This window comes from Capricornis sumatraensis, chromosome 4, assembly GCF_032405125.1.
Source record: "Capricornis sumatraensis isolate serow.1 chromosome 4, serow.2, whole genome shotgun sequence".
Classification (NCBI taxonomy): domain Eukaryota; kingdom Metazoa; phylum Chordata; class Mammalia; order Artiodactyla; family Bovidae; genus Capricornis; species Capricornis sumatraensis.
The window spans coordinates 110,133,157-110,148,110 of NC_091072.1; the positions used below are offsets into that span (position 1 = coordinate 110,133,157).

At 42.0% G+C, this 14,954-nt stretch overlaps 1 protein-coding gene across 8 annotated transcripts in view; it reads right to left on the minus strand.

Annotated features, from left to right (window-relative positions):
* IGF1 (insulin like growth factor 1) overlaps window positions 1-11,486 on the minus strand; it is a 73,749-nt gene extending 62,263 nt beyond the window's left edge. For 3 of the 8 annotated variants that reach the window (XM_068970305.1, XM_068970304.1, XM_068970297.1), the window contains exons 1-2: window positions 10,809-11,117; window positions 6,174-6,333 (exon numbers count right to left, since the gene is read on the minus strand). In XM_068970305.1, coding sequence (XP_068826406.1) covers window positions 6,174-6,333; window positions 10,809-10,871 — 223 coding nt within the window. In that variant the 5' untranslated portion in view covers window positions 10,872-11,117. Of the gene's footprint in view, window positions 1-6,173; window positions 6,334-8,996; window positions 9,039-10,808; window positions 11,118-11,360 lie in introns of those variants that run through there. The other 5 variants (XM_068970298.1, XM_068970302.1, XM_068970299.1 and 2 more) reach the window with 5 other exon arrangements.
* Window positions 11,487-14,954: the final 3,468 nt, after the last annotated feature.

Genomic DNA, 14,954 nt, shown 5'->3' on the forward strand with positions numbered 1-14,954 from the left:
CTCCTTTCAAAGAAGTTCAGAATCAACTGTGCCCCTGGGAGTTTTTGTTCCTGCTCTCCCAGAAGAGGCCAAGGCTTTTTGGAAGCACATCTCTACACTGCAACACTGGACCTTTAAGCAATGTGAATGGGCAGATGGACATGCTTCTTGGACACAAGAGACCTTGACTTTGGTTCTGGATCCATCCAGTAAGATAAATCACAAACTCTCTGTGTCTCACATTTCTCACTTGTCCAGTGAAACAATGATTTTTACCTTCTAAGACTGGGGTAAAGACAAAGTGAGAGAGCTTCTACAATTGGATTTTGAAAAAATGAAAATGCTAGTCAAGCATAAGACATACTTTGTGCTACTGATACTACCGCAAGTGTTACTATTAGCAACAGGTTTTATCAGCTGCCCCTACAGAGAGAAATAGGTTTCTCTGGTGGCTCAGTTGGTAAAGAATCTGCCTGCAATGCAGGAGACCCGGGTTTGATCCCTGGGTTGGGAAGATCCCCTGGAGGAGGAAATGACAATGCATCCCAGTATTCTTGTCTGGAGAATCCCATGGACAGAGGAGTCTGGCAGGCTACAGTCTATAGGATTTCACAGAATTGGACATGACTGAAGCAACTTAGCACACATCAAGGGAAATGAGTGTGTAAATGAATTGGGCTGCCCAGACGTTTGCAGTAGACTCTGTGACTGATCCCAGAAGAGAATAAATAAGTATAATTGCTAATGTGTTTATGATGCTTACCATGTGCCAGGCAGTATTCTAATTTAATATGTTCAGATAGATTAACCAGTTCTGTGAGGTAGTCCTTGTTTTGGAGATGAGGAAATTGAAGAACAAAGAGGTTAAGTGACTTGCTCGATGCCACCCACCAAGTAAGTTACAGAGCTTGAATTCACATCCTGGATTCTTGGCAGTACAGACCACACTTGGCCTTGACTCCCTCCCTCTCTTGCTTCTTGTTCATCAGGGAGAAGATGGTCTTGAGATGCTTGACCATATCAGAAAAATGCAAATTATTGCATTTGCAATATTGCAATATTTTCTAAACTTGCACAGAAATCATCACTTTCTGAGAAGTCCCTTGGTTGCCCAGACTAGTCCTCTTGGGCATATTTAAGGAGTAGTAGCCACTAGTGAAGGTCAATATGAAAACTTACTGTTTCTCTTTAAGAATATTTGTGGCCTGTTAGCTTAGTGGTGCTAATGAGACCAGGGCCAAGGTCAAATCCCACATGTTCCAATTAGCTTCAAAGAGAAAGTCACAGCCAGTGACTGTACCTCTAACTTTGACCAGCTGTCACACAAATGCATAGCTAGAGGTCTAAGGGGTGCCAAGCCAAGGAATTCAAATGGTGTAGCTCAAATCCAGCCCCACTCAAAGCAATGCTAGTGGTGGCTGAGTGTGTCTTTGGGTGTTCCCAGCACTGTACTCTCTTCTTTAATTGGATAGGCAGTCTTAAAAGCCTGGGAAAAGGCTTTTAGTCAAGGTTTAGAAGACTATAGATTCAATCTGCCCCTCTAATTTATAAAGAGCAGTTAAAAACTGACCTACTTAACTGTCCTTTACTTTCAGGAGACTGAAAAAAAATGTAAAGATGAGAACTGTCAGTTAGTCCTTCCTAGCAAAGAAAAATGGCAATCTGTTTTCATGAGGTGTGTGCCTCCTTGGCCAGATGACTTGCATGTATTTGGTCATGTCTGAGCTTCTATTCCATCCCTGAGGGATTGGAACTCAGCTTAAAACAAAATAAAACAAAAGGCACTGGCTTCTCTTGCTTTAAGTAGGTGGGGTCCCCTATCTGGAGATGAATAGAAACCATGTGAAGAAGATTAAGGAGTCTAAAATGTTCTTTGGTCACTATTTAAATCCAAGATTCTCCTTTCTTGAATAGTACCAAATCCTTGTTAATTACAACCTAGACTATGAGTCTGTTAAAAGTTAGAAGAGGTCATTTACTTGAACAAAATCCCCTTGTTTTATAGACAAGGACATTTTGGCCCAGGAAGTTTAAATGCCTGCCAAAGTCATACAGCTAATGAGTGACAGGTCTGGGAGCAGTTTTCTGAGCACTATATTTCAAATGAAAGAAGCTTGACTTAATAATAATAACCTCAGTCTAGGAAGGTTGTTACAATCAATAACAATGAAATTCATTGCAAAGTTTTACTTAAACTCTTTATAAAACAGTATGTTTTAACACATGAAGAATGCCATTCATTTATTCAGACCTGTTCTTAATAAGTATGCATTGGAAGTATATTTTACAAAAGCTATAAATCTGGACTAACCAAAAGGGTATCCAACTTTCCTTTCTAATTGATTTACTTCTCCTTTTTCCCAGACCGCGGAGATAAAGCATATACAGTTTATTTAAGGGACTGTTTATAGTCTCTTAAAACTAAAAAGGACCCCAGAAACTCGCTTTCTTTTGGTTGCTCTTAATTGAAACCATTCAAGGTGGTTGGTTGTCTGTCAATTTTTAAAGTATCTCCAAGGAGAGAAATTCCACAAGCCTCTAAAGCATATGTTAAAATGGTTAATCACCATGACTGTCAAAAATAGTATCTATGGCAAGCTGAACTTCCCCTATTTTTCTTGAAGCTCTTTTCCTCTTGTTCTGTTCCATGCACAGCAAGGTCGTGACAAACTGCTCTCTATGAGCCTCCTCCATCAATCTGGAAAGATAATAGCTAGCTCTTCCCAATGTGCCAACTCCATTAGGCCACCATTTTTCTCCCAAGACTATGGAAGTATAAGACTGGTTGACATGCTCTCTTACTATGATACATAGGGAAGAATCAGAACTTAGCTCTTCTTTGCAACTTTCATTGCATGTAATGTCTGGTGAAGCTGTGTTAATTATACAGGAACTTTTGCACTTATGCTGGGAAGATGTTTACAAAACAGATAGTCGAGAAAGGTGGCAGGCTCTGTGCTCTAGTGGAACTTAGGCTTGTAGAGAAATAGGAACTCATTTAGAACACTGGGTTGATCAATACAAAATAAGTGTTATCCCCCCCCCAAAAGTTATTCAGGACAGTTCTGTCTCTTAATAGGATTAAAAATTCCCCTTGTTAAATATTCTGGCCCAGTAAAAAATATAGTTATGGAGGTAACATGTTTTTAGATGTTTGCATTTCAAACTAAGATCAGAAACCCCCTTCCACAGTTAGAAAAAATCCATACATTCAAAATGGATTTGAAGCAGCTTAAAATGAAGCACACAGCCACAATAAAACTTTGAAAGGGGTAAAAACAATAATAAGAGTCAATTGACAGGGGATAAAGGTAGGGAAGACTGTTTTCCTCTAAAAAATATTTCAAAGGCTGTAAATGCTTAGAGCTGACTTCTTCGCACACAGTAAATCTCAAGGGACAAAAAGGAAACTCAATAAAATGTGTTGACAACAGTTAATGCCTTTAAGAATAATTGGCCCAGACACGAAACAGACCATCAGTGTAGCTTAGGGAGGATCTAAATGCCGCCTCTAAGTCATTGTTGGCATACATTGTATTCAGTTGAAAAGAGATAAAGTTTTATCGAATAGCTGGGTAAATATGAGGCAGGAAGAATTGTCCAAAGTACCTGACAAACCTAATTCTTGATGATTCTAAAGACTAAGATCCCAAACAAGTCATGCCATTACATTCAATGGGATTCAATTCAATTCAGTCCTGCCAGTTCAACAGTCAAAGTTGAGCCGCAGCTATCTCAGCCAGGCATTGAGCTAGATACTGGGATTCAATGGTAAACAGTCTGGCCTTTGGTATCAAGGAGCCCATTGAGAGGGTAGATCTTGGTCAGCTGATTTTAAAAATGGGAAAAGTATTTAGGAAAAGCATAAAGGATTGCATTTTTCTTCCATGATTATTTTCCTCTATGATACTTGATAATAATTTTTTTTAACCTCCTAACTAGATTGTGAGTTCCTTGAAGGCAAAGTTAATCTCTCATTCATTTCTAGGTATCTCACTTATGCCTGTACAGTGTCTAACACATAGCAGAGGTTCCATCAACGTTCTGAATTAAACAATTTAAAGGGGTTAACTTCTCTTGGGCAAAAAGGCTAGTCCAGTTGACTAGAAAATTAACAAGAATAGTTTTGTGCATGAAAGTTTAGGTCAGACAAATAATTTACATTGTCACAGAGTGTTGCAAACCAGAACTTCTGAAACCTAGACTCTCAATAATAAAACACAATTTATAAAACCACTTTCTATCCAAAGTTGTATTCTATACATTAAGAGTTGCCACGTAGAAACTTCCCCATTCAAATTATTAAGATATAATTAAAACACATTTGTAAAATCTGATCATTTGAGTAATAGAATGCCTTCCAATGAGTTGAAATCAGTTCCCATCATAGTTGTCCAATACCCTGAATTCTTTGTGTGAACATATATAAGTATCAAAGGGTAATGGGATCAGATTATTTTTTTTTCTTTCTCATTTTTTGTCATTTAATTGTAAGCATCACAGTCATAGAAAGATCCAATTTCCATGCACTGTGCATGGAAATCCTGGAGCATATCACATCAAATGTGGCAATTCAACCTGGCACATAACCCAAGACACTTGGGGGCTCGGCCATTACCTAGTGAACTGGATAAAAGGAAATGGCACAAATGGATTATCAAAGCGAAAAAAAGGTCCTCTTGGGCATAATAACTGAGACCCACTTATTCATTTTTTAAAATGTGGATCAGTAGTAGCAAAGTAAAGAGTAGTGACAAGCCATCGCTGGGTGATGTCGATGTCACACATTTGCCTTCTGTCAGATATTCTGAAGGTAAAACGGGTCTGCTATTCGAAAAGCACTCACCAAATGAGCTCATTTGTCTGCACGGAAACAGAGAATGGGATAGAATTGCTTTATTGCCAAAAAAATAAATGAACTCACTCAAAGCGTTGGCTGGAAACAGAGAGTGGGAATTTGCCCATTCAAAGAGTAGAAAGCACTTCTCACTCTCTGTCACTAGTTGTTGAAAAGCTATTTGTCACCAAATCTACGATGAGTACAGACCATCAACATGCCTATCAACCTCTTCCTTCCCTTTCCCCCTTCCCATCCCAGACTGCTACACTCACAGACCCCTCCTTCCAGTCTCTCTCTCTCTCACACACACACCTTCCTGGGAAGAAGAGAGAGACTGAAAGTGTGTGAGTCATCACAGGAGCTATTCAAAGCCTGGTGGGTAACTGAGGTAAGCTGTCTACACTTAAGCCACATGAACCTCTAAGAATGATTCACAGTCCTGAAGACCTGAAAGTCAGTTTCCTGAAACTCCCTAAACTTGCAAAGAATTAAACAGAACGAGCATCTGGCTTTCCATCACTCAGGGTCCTGTAACATACATGAGCCAGAGGCCTCTGAGGTGTGTTCTCTAAGTGGCCCATTCCCTCAGGCAGCAGAGACTCCCGTTTGTGTTTATTATCTATCCGCAAGCATGGACTGGGCTGTCTACTTTTTATTGACTGTTGACTTTTTAATCACCTGAGACCTACTTATGGGATAAGTGACCTTGCACTTGTCAGAAACTCTTTTCCAGATGGAGACATCACTGGAGAGCCCCAGAGAAGGGTGACATCAAAGGAAGGCAACAACAAAGACTCAAGGTCAGCGTGAACCGAGAGCAAATGAACTCAGCATTTCAGTTTGCATTGAGCGAGAGCCTGTGTCTTTGCAAATGTGCCTTTCAGCGACTCTCACCTTCTGTCTGTTCGGGTGATTTCATATCACATGGAGACATCTGGGATGTGCCCCTTTGCCAAGTCCACCTTCCTAGTTTCCTCCAAGTGACCTGGCACTTAAAACCTCCCTACACATGCACATATGTTGCCACGTGCACCCACAGGTCTGGAAAACCAAAACCCCAATCTCCCAGGGCCATTTTGTCCTGTCTTTCCCCCGGAAAGAATGGAACAGTGAGGGCAGAGCAGAACAGTTGCGGGAAAGCCTAGTGGGAAGTAGTTAAAAGACAAACTGCTAAGGAGGAAAACTCCATCCAAAATCTGCAAAACGTGCCACGGCCCCGCTGAAACACTAGGCTCGCATTAAGGTGAGGAATCTCGGAGGCTGAGGATGGCTGCCAGCCACAGGCAGTCATTCAGTTCTTCGCACACTCCCCGCAGTTGTAAATCCACAGAGCAGCGAGAGGGAGGCTACTTACTGAAATAAAAGCCCCTGTCTCCGCACACGAACTGGAGAGCATCCACCAACTCAGCCCCGCAGAGGGTCTCGGGTCCCGCCGTGGCAGAGCTGGTGAAGGCGAGCAAGCACAGGGCCAGATAGAAGAGATGCGAGGAGGATGTGACTGGCATCTTCACCTGCTGAAAGAGCAGAAGGAGGGTCATCTTCCTCCTGGGTCCTTGCCAGGGGAGTGGGGGCAAGGCAAGGGTGTCTTTACCCCAGCTCTGCATTCCTGTTATTAATCAAAACTATCCCCTCAGGAGTGCAACAAGGTGTGTGAGTGACCTCTGAGCAGGTCTTGGCATCATGCTATCTGACTTTAATCCTCTTGCTACTGTGAAAACTTGGGGGAAGTCCTTCTTGAACCCTTTCTTTATGGGTTCCTATTACAGTTCAATGAGATAAATGTCCTGAAACACTTAATGTGTGAAGGTGAAAGATGCTCTTATTGCACACCACTCAGAGGTCCTGGTAAACCTTTGGAATCATCAAAGGTTAATTTGTGCTCAGTCCAGACTTGGGACCAGATATGTTTTATTAATTTAAATTCTCTCAAATTGGCCATCCACAGATGGCATGTGCATTCATTACTGACCAGAATATTAAATTAACCAGAACGTCATTCCCCAGCTACTGATTAAAGAGAATTTACTGCAGCTGAAAAAGAACTTGTGAAAATACTATATATCATTATAGCTTTTTTTTTTCTACTTAAGAGAGGCAGAGACAGAGAGAAACAGAGGGAGAGAAAGAGAGACTGAGAGATTTCTTACCTGCAGAACATCAGCAGTTAACAACTACAAGTAAAAGTTAAAAACCAGGAACAGGAAACATCTGAGAATTTCAGAATGAAACTGGTTTATGGTAAGTAAACCCGACTCCTTTTGCATTCTAAAGCCCCTTGTGTCAAGCTCAATGTCAGATCAACACATGTGTAGACAGTGCCTTCCATGAACAGGGAACTGGGCTCAAAACCTGCAAAAGTCTTTTTTTTTTTTATTTTTTAAGTCTCAGGAATTCTGACTTCATCTGTTGGAGGGACTTGAGTGTCACTGTATCCTTTTTATAGCAGAGACCCCTGGTTGGCTTGACTTAGCCAGTGACAGACAGCCAACTGTCAGCCCTGCCAGAGGCAGGATTCCTGTGGCTCAAGTCTCCATCCTTGCTCTCAGCAGTGAAACAATGCAAAGGTGATCATGAAGTTTTTCCACATTGCTACTTGTGGCACAAAGATGTGGTTTCTTCTAGGAAGGCTCCCAAGGTGAGTAGCTTTATCCCTCTCAGATGCATTTACTTTCAGCAGAATCAGCAGAGTTAGTGGCAGGATGTTAAACCAGGGACCCTATCAAAAGGCCATAGAGTTAAACTGGAAGCTATCATTATGAAAAGAGGCTTTTCTGAACATCCCAGTGGTGGCAGGTCCATTCAGCTCCATCACTTTCAAAGAAACAGGATCAGTCATTTATTTTCCGACCACCTTCCTTGCCCTCCCTGGACTCTTAATGGCTCTCTACATCAGTGGCAAAGTTTGCTCCATCACTGTAATTAAGATTTCCATTTTTGTGGCCAGACTTTCAGTTCAGCAATTGGGGAAAAAAACCCTAACCCCCTGATTCTCGTTAACACAACATAAATATTTAGTTAATGCTTGTGAAACAGTTGAAAATGAAAAGCGTCCTCTATTTGCAAATCATCATAAATAACAGGCGTAAAATAGAAGAGGAGGTGAAAGCTTGATGGAGAATTTCTTCCATTTTCTCCATAGGACCTGTTCATGGAAACCCTCCACCCCCACATAGCCAAAGCCACAGGGACTGCTAGAAACAAGTTGTCATCCAATCCTCATCTTTCTTAGTTGTAAAATAATTGGTGGGAGTTTTCCCTTTCAGTATTTCCAGTGGAAATCTCAACAAGCCCAAGCCAACTGGACTTCCTTGCCCTTTTCAAAAGAGAACACTCATAATTGATCTCACAGAACATACCCCACACTCTGGTAACCAGCCAGTTCTAGAACGTATGTTGTTTGGCCAGTCCTGTTTCTCCATTGCTCCCTTCTTTGTTGAGTTAATGGTGAAGCTTAAGGCAAAGCACCTGCAACTGCAGATGCCTCCAGGTTCTTCAGTTGTTGTGAAATCCAGGGAAAAAGGAACTCAACTTAAAGCCTTATGGAACTGAGAACTTCGTTAGATGTCAACATTATACTTTTAATAGCTGTTTCTTTTGTATAACACATTTAAACTCAGCAATACCTATCAGTCTCTAGCATTTAAGAATTTAAGATTTATTTTTTACAGATTTCCCCCTATCTTTCTTCCTTTGTCCCCCTTTTTGCTGAGTTATGTTCTCAGATAAATATCAGCACTTATAGTTCTAGGACAAGATAGAACCTCTAGTGCATTTTCTTTTAGTTCAGGAAACAGTCCATCACACCCACAGAGAACCAGAGAATTTATCACATTATGTTCCCCCAAAAGAAAACAATGAAGAACTTGCTTAGGAGTTAAAAGTTTGAAATGAGTGGCCCCATATGTTCATCATTTCCTTGGTCTTTTATTTTTCCAAACACAAAAGAAATGAAGAGAGAGAAAGGAGAGATCTGAAAGAAAGAAATGAAAGAACTAGAAAGAGACGAGAAAAAAAAAATTCCAGAGCACTCTTTCTCAAAAATCATTCACAAATCCAAAATTTTAAAACCCTTTCTTTTTATCTTAAATAAATGGAATATCAATTGGTTCCAGATGTCTGGGTTATAATAAAAATGCCCAGCAAAATTTGAGGGCAACAGTCATAAGAAAATACTCACTGTAGGTGTAACCATTTTTGTTTGTTCCAGATCTTTTACAGCAGGTCAGGGTGGGTATTATGAGACTGATGTGAATAGAAAACTGAGGACTTAAAAACATGTGCTGCTTTGTGGGTGGGGTTTGTGAAAGCATCTAGTTACATTTGGACACCCAGGCAGGTATGCTACGAGCCTGGGTAAACTGCCTTTTGTCCATTCAGACAATAAACAAATTGCACGGCTGGGATCTGAGTCAATCTTTTCCTCCCAATCAAGCCACTGATTTCCATCGTGTGCCTATTGTAGCCGTCCTGGACAGGGACCGAAGCTCCAGTCCTCCCCTGTGCCCTCTTTCCTCTGACTCAAACACTTGGAAATATCTTGAGACTCACAGTACAATCAGCTTGTGAGCTCTGCCTGGCAGACACCTTTACTCATTGAATTACATTTGAAAGAACCACGTAGCTCCCTGAAACCACTTCCTGCTCCAAGTACAGGAAAAAGCAACAACTTATGGCTAGCTAGCTCTACTTCTGAAAAGTTCAGCATACACAGCATGCAAAGTTCATTTGGAGTTTTCCAAACTTGTAATTAATGCAGAGATAACACTACACAGCCCCTTTTAGGATCCTCTAAGTAGGGAGACAAAATCCCCAGCTGTCAGACCACATAGCATATGTGTATACTGACTTCATTTCTTTTAAAAGCAAGGTAGGCAGTGTGCATCTTGGCTTCTCAAGGGCGGCAGGATCAGGTGCCCGACAAGGATGTATTCTTAACTCCTAAGCCACTGACTTGACTAAGAAACGTCCTAGTGGTGGAGTGCTTGAAAGCGGCAAATGAGTGCTGGACTAAGCGGTAGGGACGGATCATGAATTGAGCCCACAGGCAATTGCATCGGGGAGCCAGTGACAGCAGCTTAAAAATGCTTGCAAATTGGAAAAATACAAGTCTTGAAAGATATAATTTTGCTGAGAATGGAAACTTGAACTAGGGCCAGTTATTGGAAAGGCGAAGTCAGTGCATTGACAACGTTAGCCAAATTTACCTAAAGAGACTTTACAATCCCAAATACAAAATCCGTGTTTTACAACACAAAACCCCAAGTCCAAACTTCGCCCCTGAGAGTCCTCTTCAAAAGAAAAAACTTGGAATAGCAGTTGCTAGAAAGTTTCCGCTTTCCATATACAGTGTGCATTTGTTTAAATTATCCGAATATGCAAGGTCAGCAGGAGTTCTTAAGGAGTTCTTTTTCAGAAGAGCAAATGAAACTTCACTCTAACTTTGACTCTCTGGGCATAAGTGCAGAGAGTTTCGGGACCTTAGCTCCAAAGATCATATTTAAAAGCTTTAATATCATTTAAAACGTAACTCTTTGTATGTGGCATGCCTTGTAATCAAAAGTCCTGGCAAGTTACACACACGCACACACACACCACACAGTCCTACATACACACGAACATGGTCTTAAAAATAAAACATCTGCACCTGCAAAAAAAATCCAAAAGTTCATATCCATGCCCTATAGCCCTTAACCATAGACAGGATTTAAAGGAATCTTCTATAATGACACCACTCAAGCCCTGAAGAAGTGGAGGATTTAGCATAAGTACCTTGCAATAGTTTTTACTCATACAGATATCTGTGCAAAGGCATTTATCTCCCGGAGCTATTTTTTCAGATCCCACAGAATTGCATATTCAGCAATTTATAAATAACTCCCAGTGCCGAAACAATGAAAATTCTAAAGTGAAGAACATTTCTAAGCAGAAGCAAGCAGTACACAATTTAAAGAAAATTCCCCAATGACTTCAAAGAGTAAGAAATATTTACCTTCAAGAAATCACAAAAGCAGCACTTAAATAATTGGGTTGGAAGACTGCTGATTTTTCCCATTGCTTCTGAAGTGCAAAGTCTGGAAATGAATTGGTTAGCAGGAATAATGAGGCAAAAAGAAATCCAGGGAGATGGGAGATGTTGAGAGCAATGTCACATTTCAATTTTGAGGACTTTATTCCATTGCGCAGGCTCTATCTGCTCTGAATTTAGCAGTGACAGTGAGATTTAGCAAACAGAAGAGGGATTTAGAGAAAATCCTCACATTTATCTACAAAACACAGACACTGTAGACAGGAAACAGCTGGGGGAACGCTTGCCTTCTCTCTCTCTCCCTCTTCTGGCAAAGTTATCGAGTAAGGACTTTTTTGGGCATGGTGACAAATAACATCATACCTTTGCATTTTAAAACTAGAGCACAGAAGCATTTTTTTCCCTTAAAAGAATGTGTGTTAGTGACAAGAGGAGCAGACATTAAAATCCTGATGCTGTCCTCTGATTAACTTTCTACCGGGCATGAAGACACACACATCTGCTAATACACCTTACCCGTATGAAAGGAATATTCGCGGAGGATGGGCGAGCAATTTTATATTCCAGAGCCAACACAAAATTTAAAAAACAAGAAATGAAAAAAAGACCATCTCAAGCATACTCTATGAATTTAACCCTCAAACGACTGGGATAAACTAGACTGGAAGACGGCGCTGGGATGACCCCTCGTCCTGGTTGCCAAGTGAGGGGAATGATCTCATTTCCTAGAACCTGGAAAGGGGCAGGCAGCTTTGTAATTGGCTCCCCTCAGGACACTGTCTCATGCTTTTTGCCCACGACAGGGCAAAGATTTTGCTGAGCTGTAAAGCCAACTGAAAAAATAAAATCGAATCTCTTTCTTCCTTCCTCTACTCTGCTGCTTGGCCCCCACCCCGACCCCCACCCCACACCAGGGGAAGGGCATCTGAGGGGCAAATGATTTTCCCACTGTTCATATTTTTCTGCATAACTTGAACCTGTGTGTGTGTGTGTATTTGTGTGTGTGTGTGCACGTGAGTGCATTTTCTTTCCCCCCTTTTTGTGTATTCTAAATAACACCAGCTGGCTAGCAATACCCTCTCAAGGGTTATGATGTCATTCAAATCTCTCAGCTGGATGAGTGGCCAGCAACATGGTCCAAGCCAGCTGTTTTGCTATTTATAATGTATACTTGCCTTTGCCATTGAGGATCAAGTTGTGATGTTTTGTCGATAGAGTTTGTACCAATTTCTCATCAGTTTTGTGAAGGAGGCGATAAGAAAGTGGATTATGAAATAAGATTGCAAAAGCCCAGGTTAGACATCCCACTTTCCCTGGGGTCTATTGGGGCATGGTTTTCTGGAATGGTGGGAGTAGCCTGGACCTTGTATTTCTCCCTCTTGATTCTCAGGGGACACAGTGATCCTGACGCTTCGACTAAAAACAAAGGTTTGCTTGAAACTCTTGTCTAGGTCTTTATGGCCATGGCCAGGAAGCTGTTGCAGAGGTGGATGCCCTCAAAGGAAAACCTGATTGGTTTTGAAAGGGGGTTGAATTCGCTCAAGACTTCTCTCTGATTAAACTTGGGGCAGTGTTTACCTTTGAGAAAGACAAGTTAGACACGAGGAGTGATGCCATTCCAACAGTGCACTATATTCAGCATTCAGTGAGTGCGCTCCTACTGTGTGCCCAGTTACACACATCACAGGGCCTTTCAACTAAGTGGCAGAGGCAGAGAGGAAAACAGCACTGTCACGTGGTGGGATGCGCTTTTAAAAATATGAGAAGTGCACACTTTCTCTGCAAAGACAGGGAAGTGAAACTACTGAGAATCCAGGATGGAGGAGGAGGGGTGTGTCATGAGGGGCTTTGAAATGCAAAGTTGGGAAGTTTCAGGGGATGTGTTTTGACCTGAAGAGATACACATCATCAAGAGGTAGGCGGGGTGGGGGGGCATCTTCAGGTGTGGGGGCAAGTCCTGTACTTTGAGAAGAATCCAAGACCTCCTTTAATGAGCCCCGCTTCATGCATTTAACTTAGGAATTGTTCACTAAAAATCTGGGGTTTGGGTTTATTTATTTTTTTAAATTTCCTTCAGCTTCAGCACATCACACCTTTTGTGAAAAAAGCCCAGCCTCCTCTCGTGGACTTTGAAGATACAGATTGTCTCATGGGTTGAAAGATCTCCGATTTCCATGCCTGCAGGGTCTTGGCGATGAGTGCCTCGCTCTAACGCTGGGCATCTTCACCGGTAGAAGGCCACGGAGTTCCCATTGTAGTCTTCACTTGTTTGAATCATTCCAAGGTGTCCTGGGAGCCCACTGCCCTCTCCAAGGCTTCCCCCTGGTCTGATGTGCTATCCTGGAACGCCGTGTGCACGGATCACCTTATCCCCAACCATTTTGTGGGAAAGGCTGCTTCGGGAGACAGAACACACGCCGTTCCATCTGACACAGGTCTCCTGCGCTACCGACACACTGACTCACAGTCTCTTGGTTTTATAACCCCAATTACCCTTAAAGGATAATTGGGTTTTAATTTATGTCCTAGTTTTTATGTCACAATCAAAAGAAAACTGAAATTTCAGTGAGTCGTAATTATCATCAGCTGTACTGTGGAAACATTCCGATGTGAGCTCTCAGTTTCCAATAGGGAAAGCAATTTCCTGAAGTGATTATTGTACACTTCAGTGCGGAGAATGGTCTAGATTTCTGGGTAGGGTGAGCCAGCAACAGAGCAATCATTCCTAAGGAAATGACCATTTTCTTGGTTAATTCCAGGAGTCAACCTGAAAGCCAAAGGGCAATAAATGTGCCATGTGATGACTCTTTAACGACTGAGTCTGCACCTGTTTAGGGGAAAAAGAGATGAAGGCACCTATTACCAGAGGGTCCGAAGTGGTAGTAAATCTAATCCTCAGGAAGAGTTCAGGTCAAGAGGCCCTACTGGAAAGAAACATACAGGGTTGTTCTAAAATTACTGAATGATTATGTCGTCTCCTGCCTGGAACAACCTGACAGTTAGATACGGGAATGGTGTGCCACCAAAATAGCAAGGATGTGCTCACATCATGAGAACATCCACTCCTGGAAACGCGGAGATTCACAGCTTCACCTTTTGCATGTGCAATGCCTGTGGGATATAAATAACTCTCCCCTAAAGCCTTCTTCTTGAGTAGTGTATTTGCATAAAGCTGCAATCTCAGAAGACTTCTGACACCTTTCTTTAAAAAAAAAAAAGTTGTTCATCTCCTTAAAGCACAGGCTGACTGAGATTCACAGAAATGGGAGGTGCTGGACCCTCCACACTTTTTGCTTGAGCCACGTTTCCAGTCTTCCCCATGTCAACTGCAGAGCTCCCCATTCAAAAAGTAATCTCCTATCCACGTGCGATGGGGAAGACTTACAGCTTTTTTCATGGATGTCTGTGCTGACTCCTGAGAAAAGCTCAGGATGGGTATCTGGAGGTAAGAGGACTTTGGAACCAAATAAAGGGTGAGGTGTAAGGTTCTGGGGCCATCCAGCAGGCAGAGAACTTGGGGTCAACTACTGGGCCTATCTCTTGGCTCACGGTTTGTGTGGCAGGTTGATCTGGCAGTGTATGGTCCAGTTTCTGAGATCAAGATCTTGTCAATTCACAATGTAAAACTCCGAGGAAAAGGCTGGGCCTGAAAAATACAACATGCTGCTGAACAGGGGACTAATGTCAGCACCAGAACTGCTCAGAAGCAGATCTGTGAGCCCACAGAAAAATCTTCAGCTCAAAGGAACTGCTTTAAATCCTTAGAGGCGCTTTTTCCCCACAGCTAGGGAAAACAGTAATAGGGAGAAGAAATCCTCCCAGTAGAGAAATCAATGCTTTCTTTTCAACATCAAACTTGGATCTTATTTCTTCTAAAATGTCAAAAGGGCAAATGCTGAGAACAGTCAGAAGCAAAACTTCTGTGGTTTGGGGAGCAAAAGAATTCACCGTAATGGCAGACGAGGAGTCACTGCATGGGGCGAGGATGGCTTGGTGGAGGGAGAGAACCAAGGGCTCACCACAACTGCCCCAAGTTGAAAAGAAAGTAAGGAAAGGAGACAACAGTTCCAAATTTCTGGGGCAAGTACCCAAAGAGCGCTTTCTTTTGGA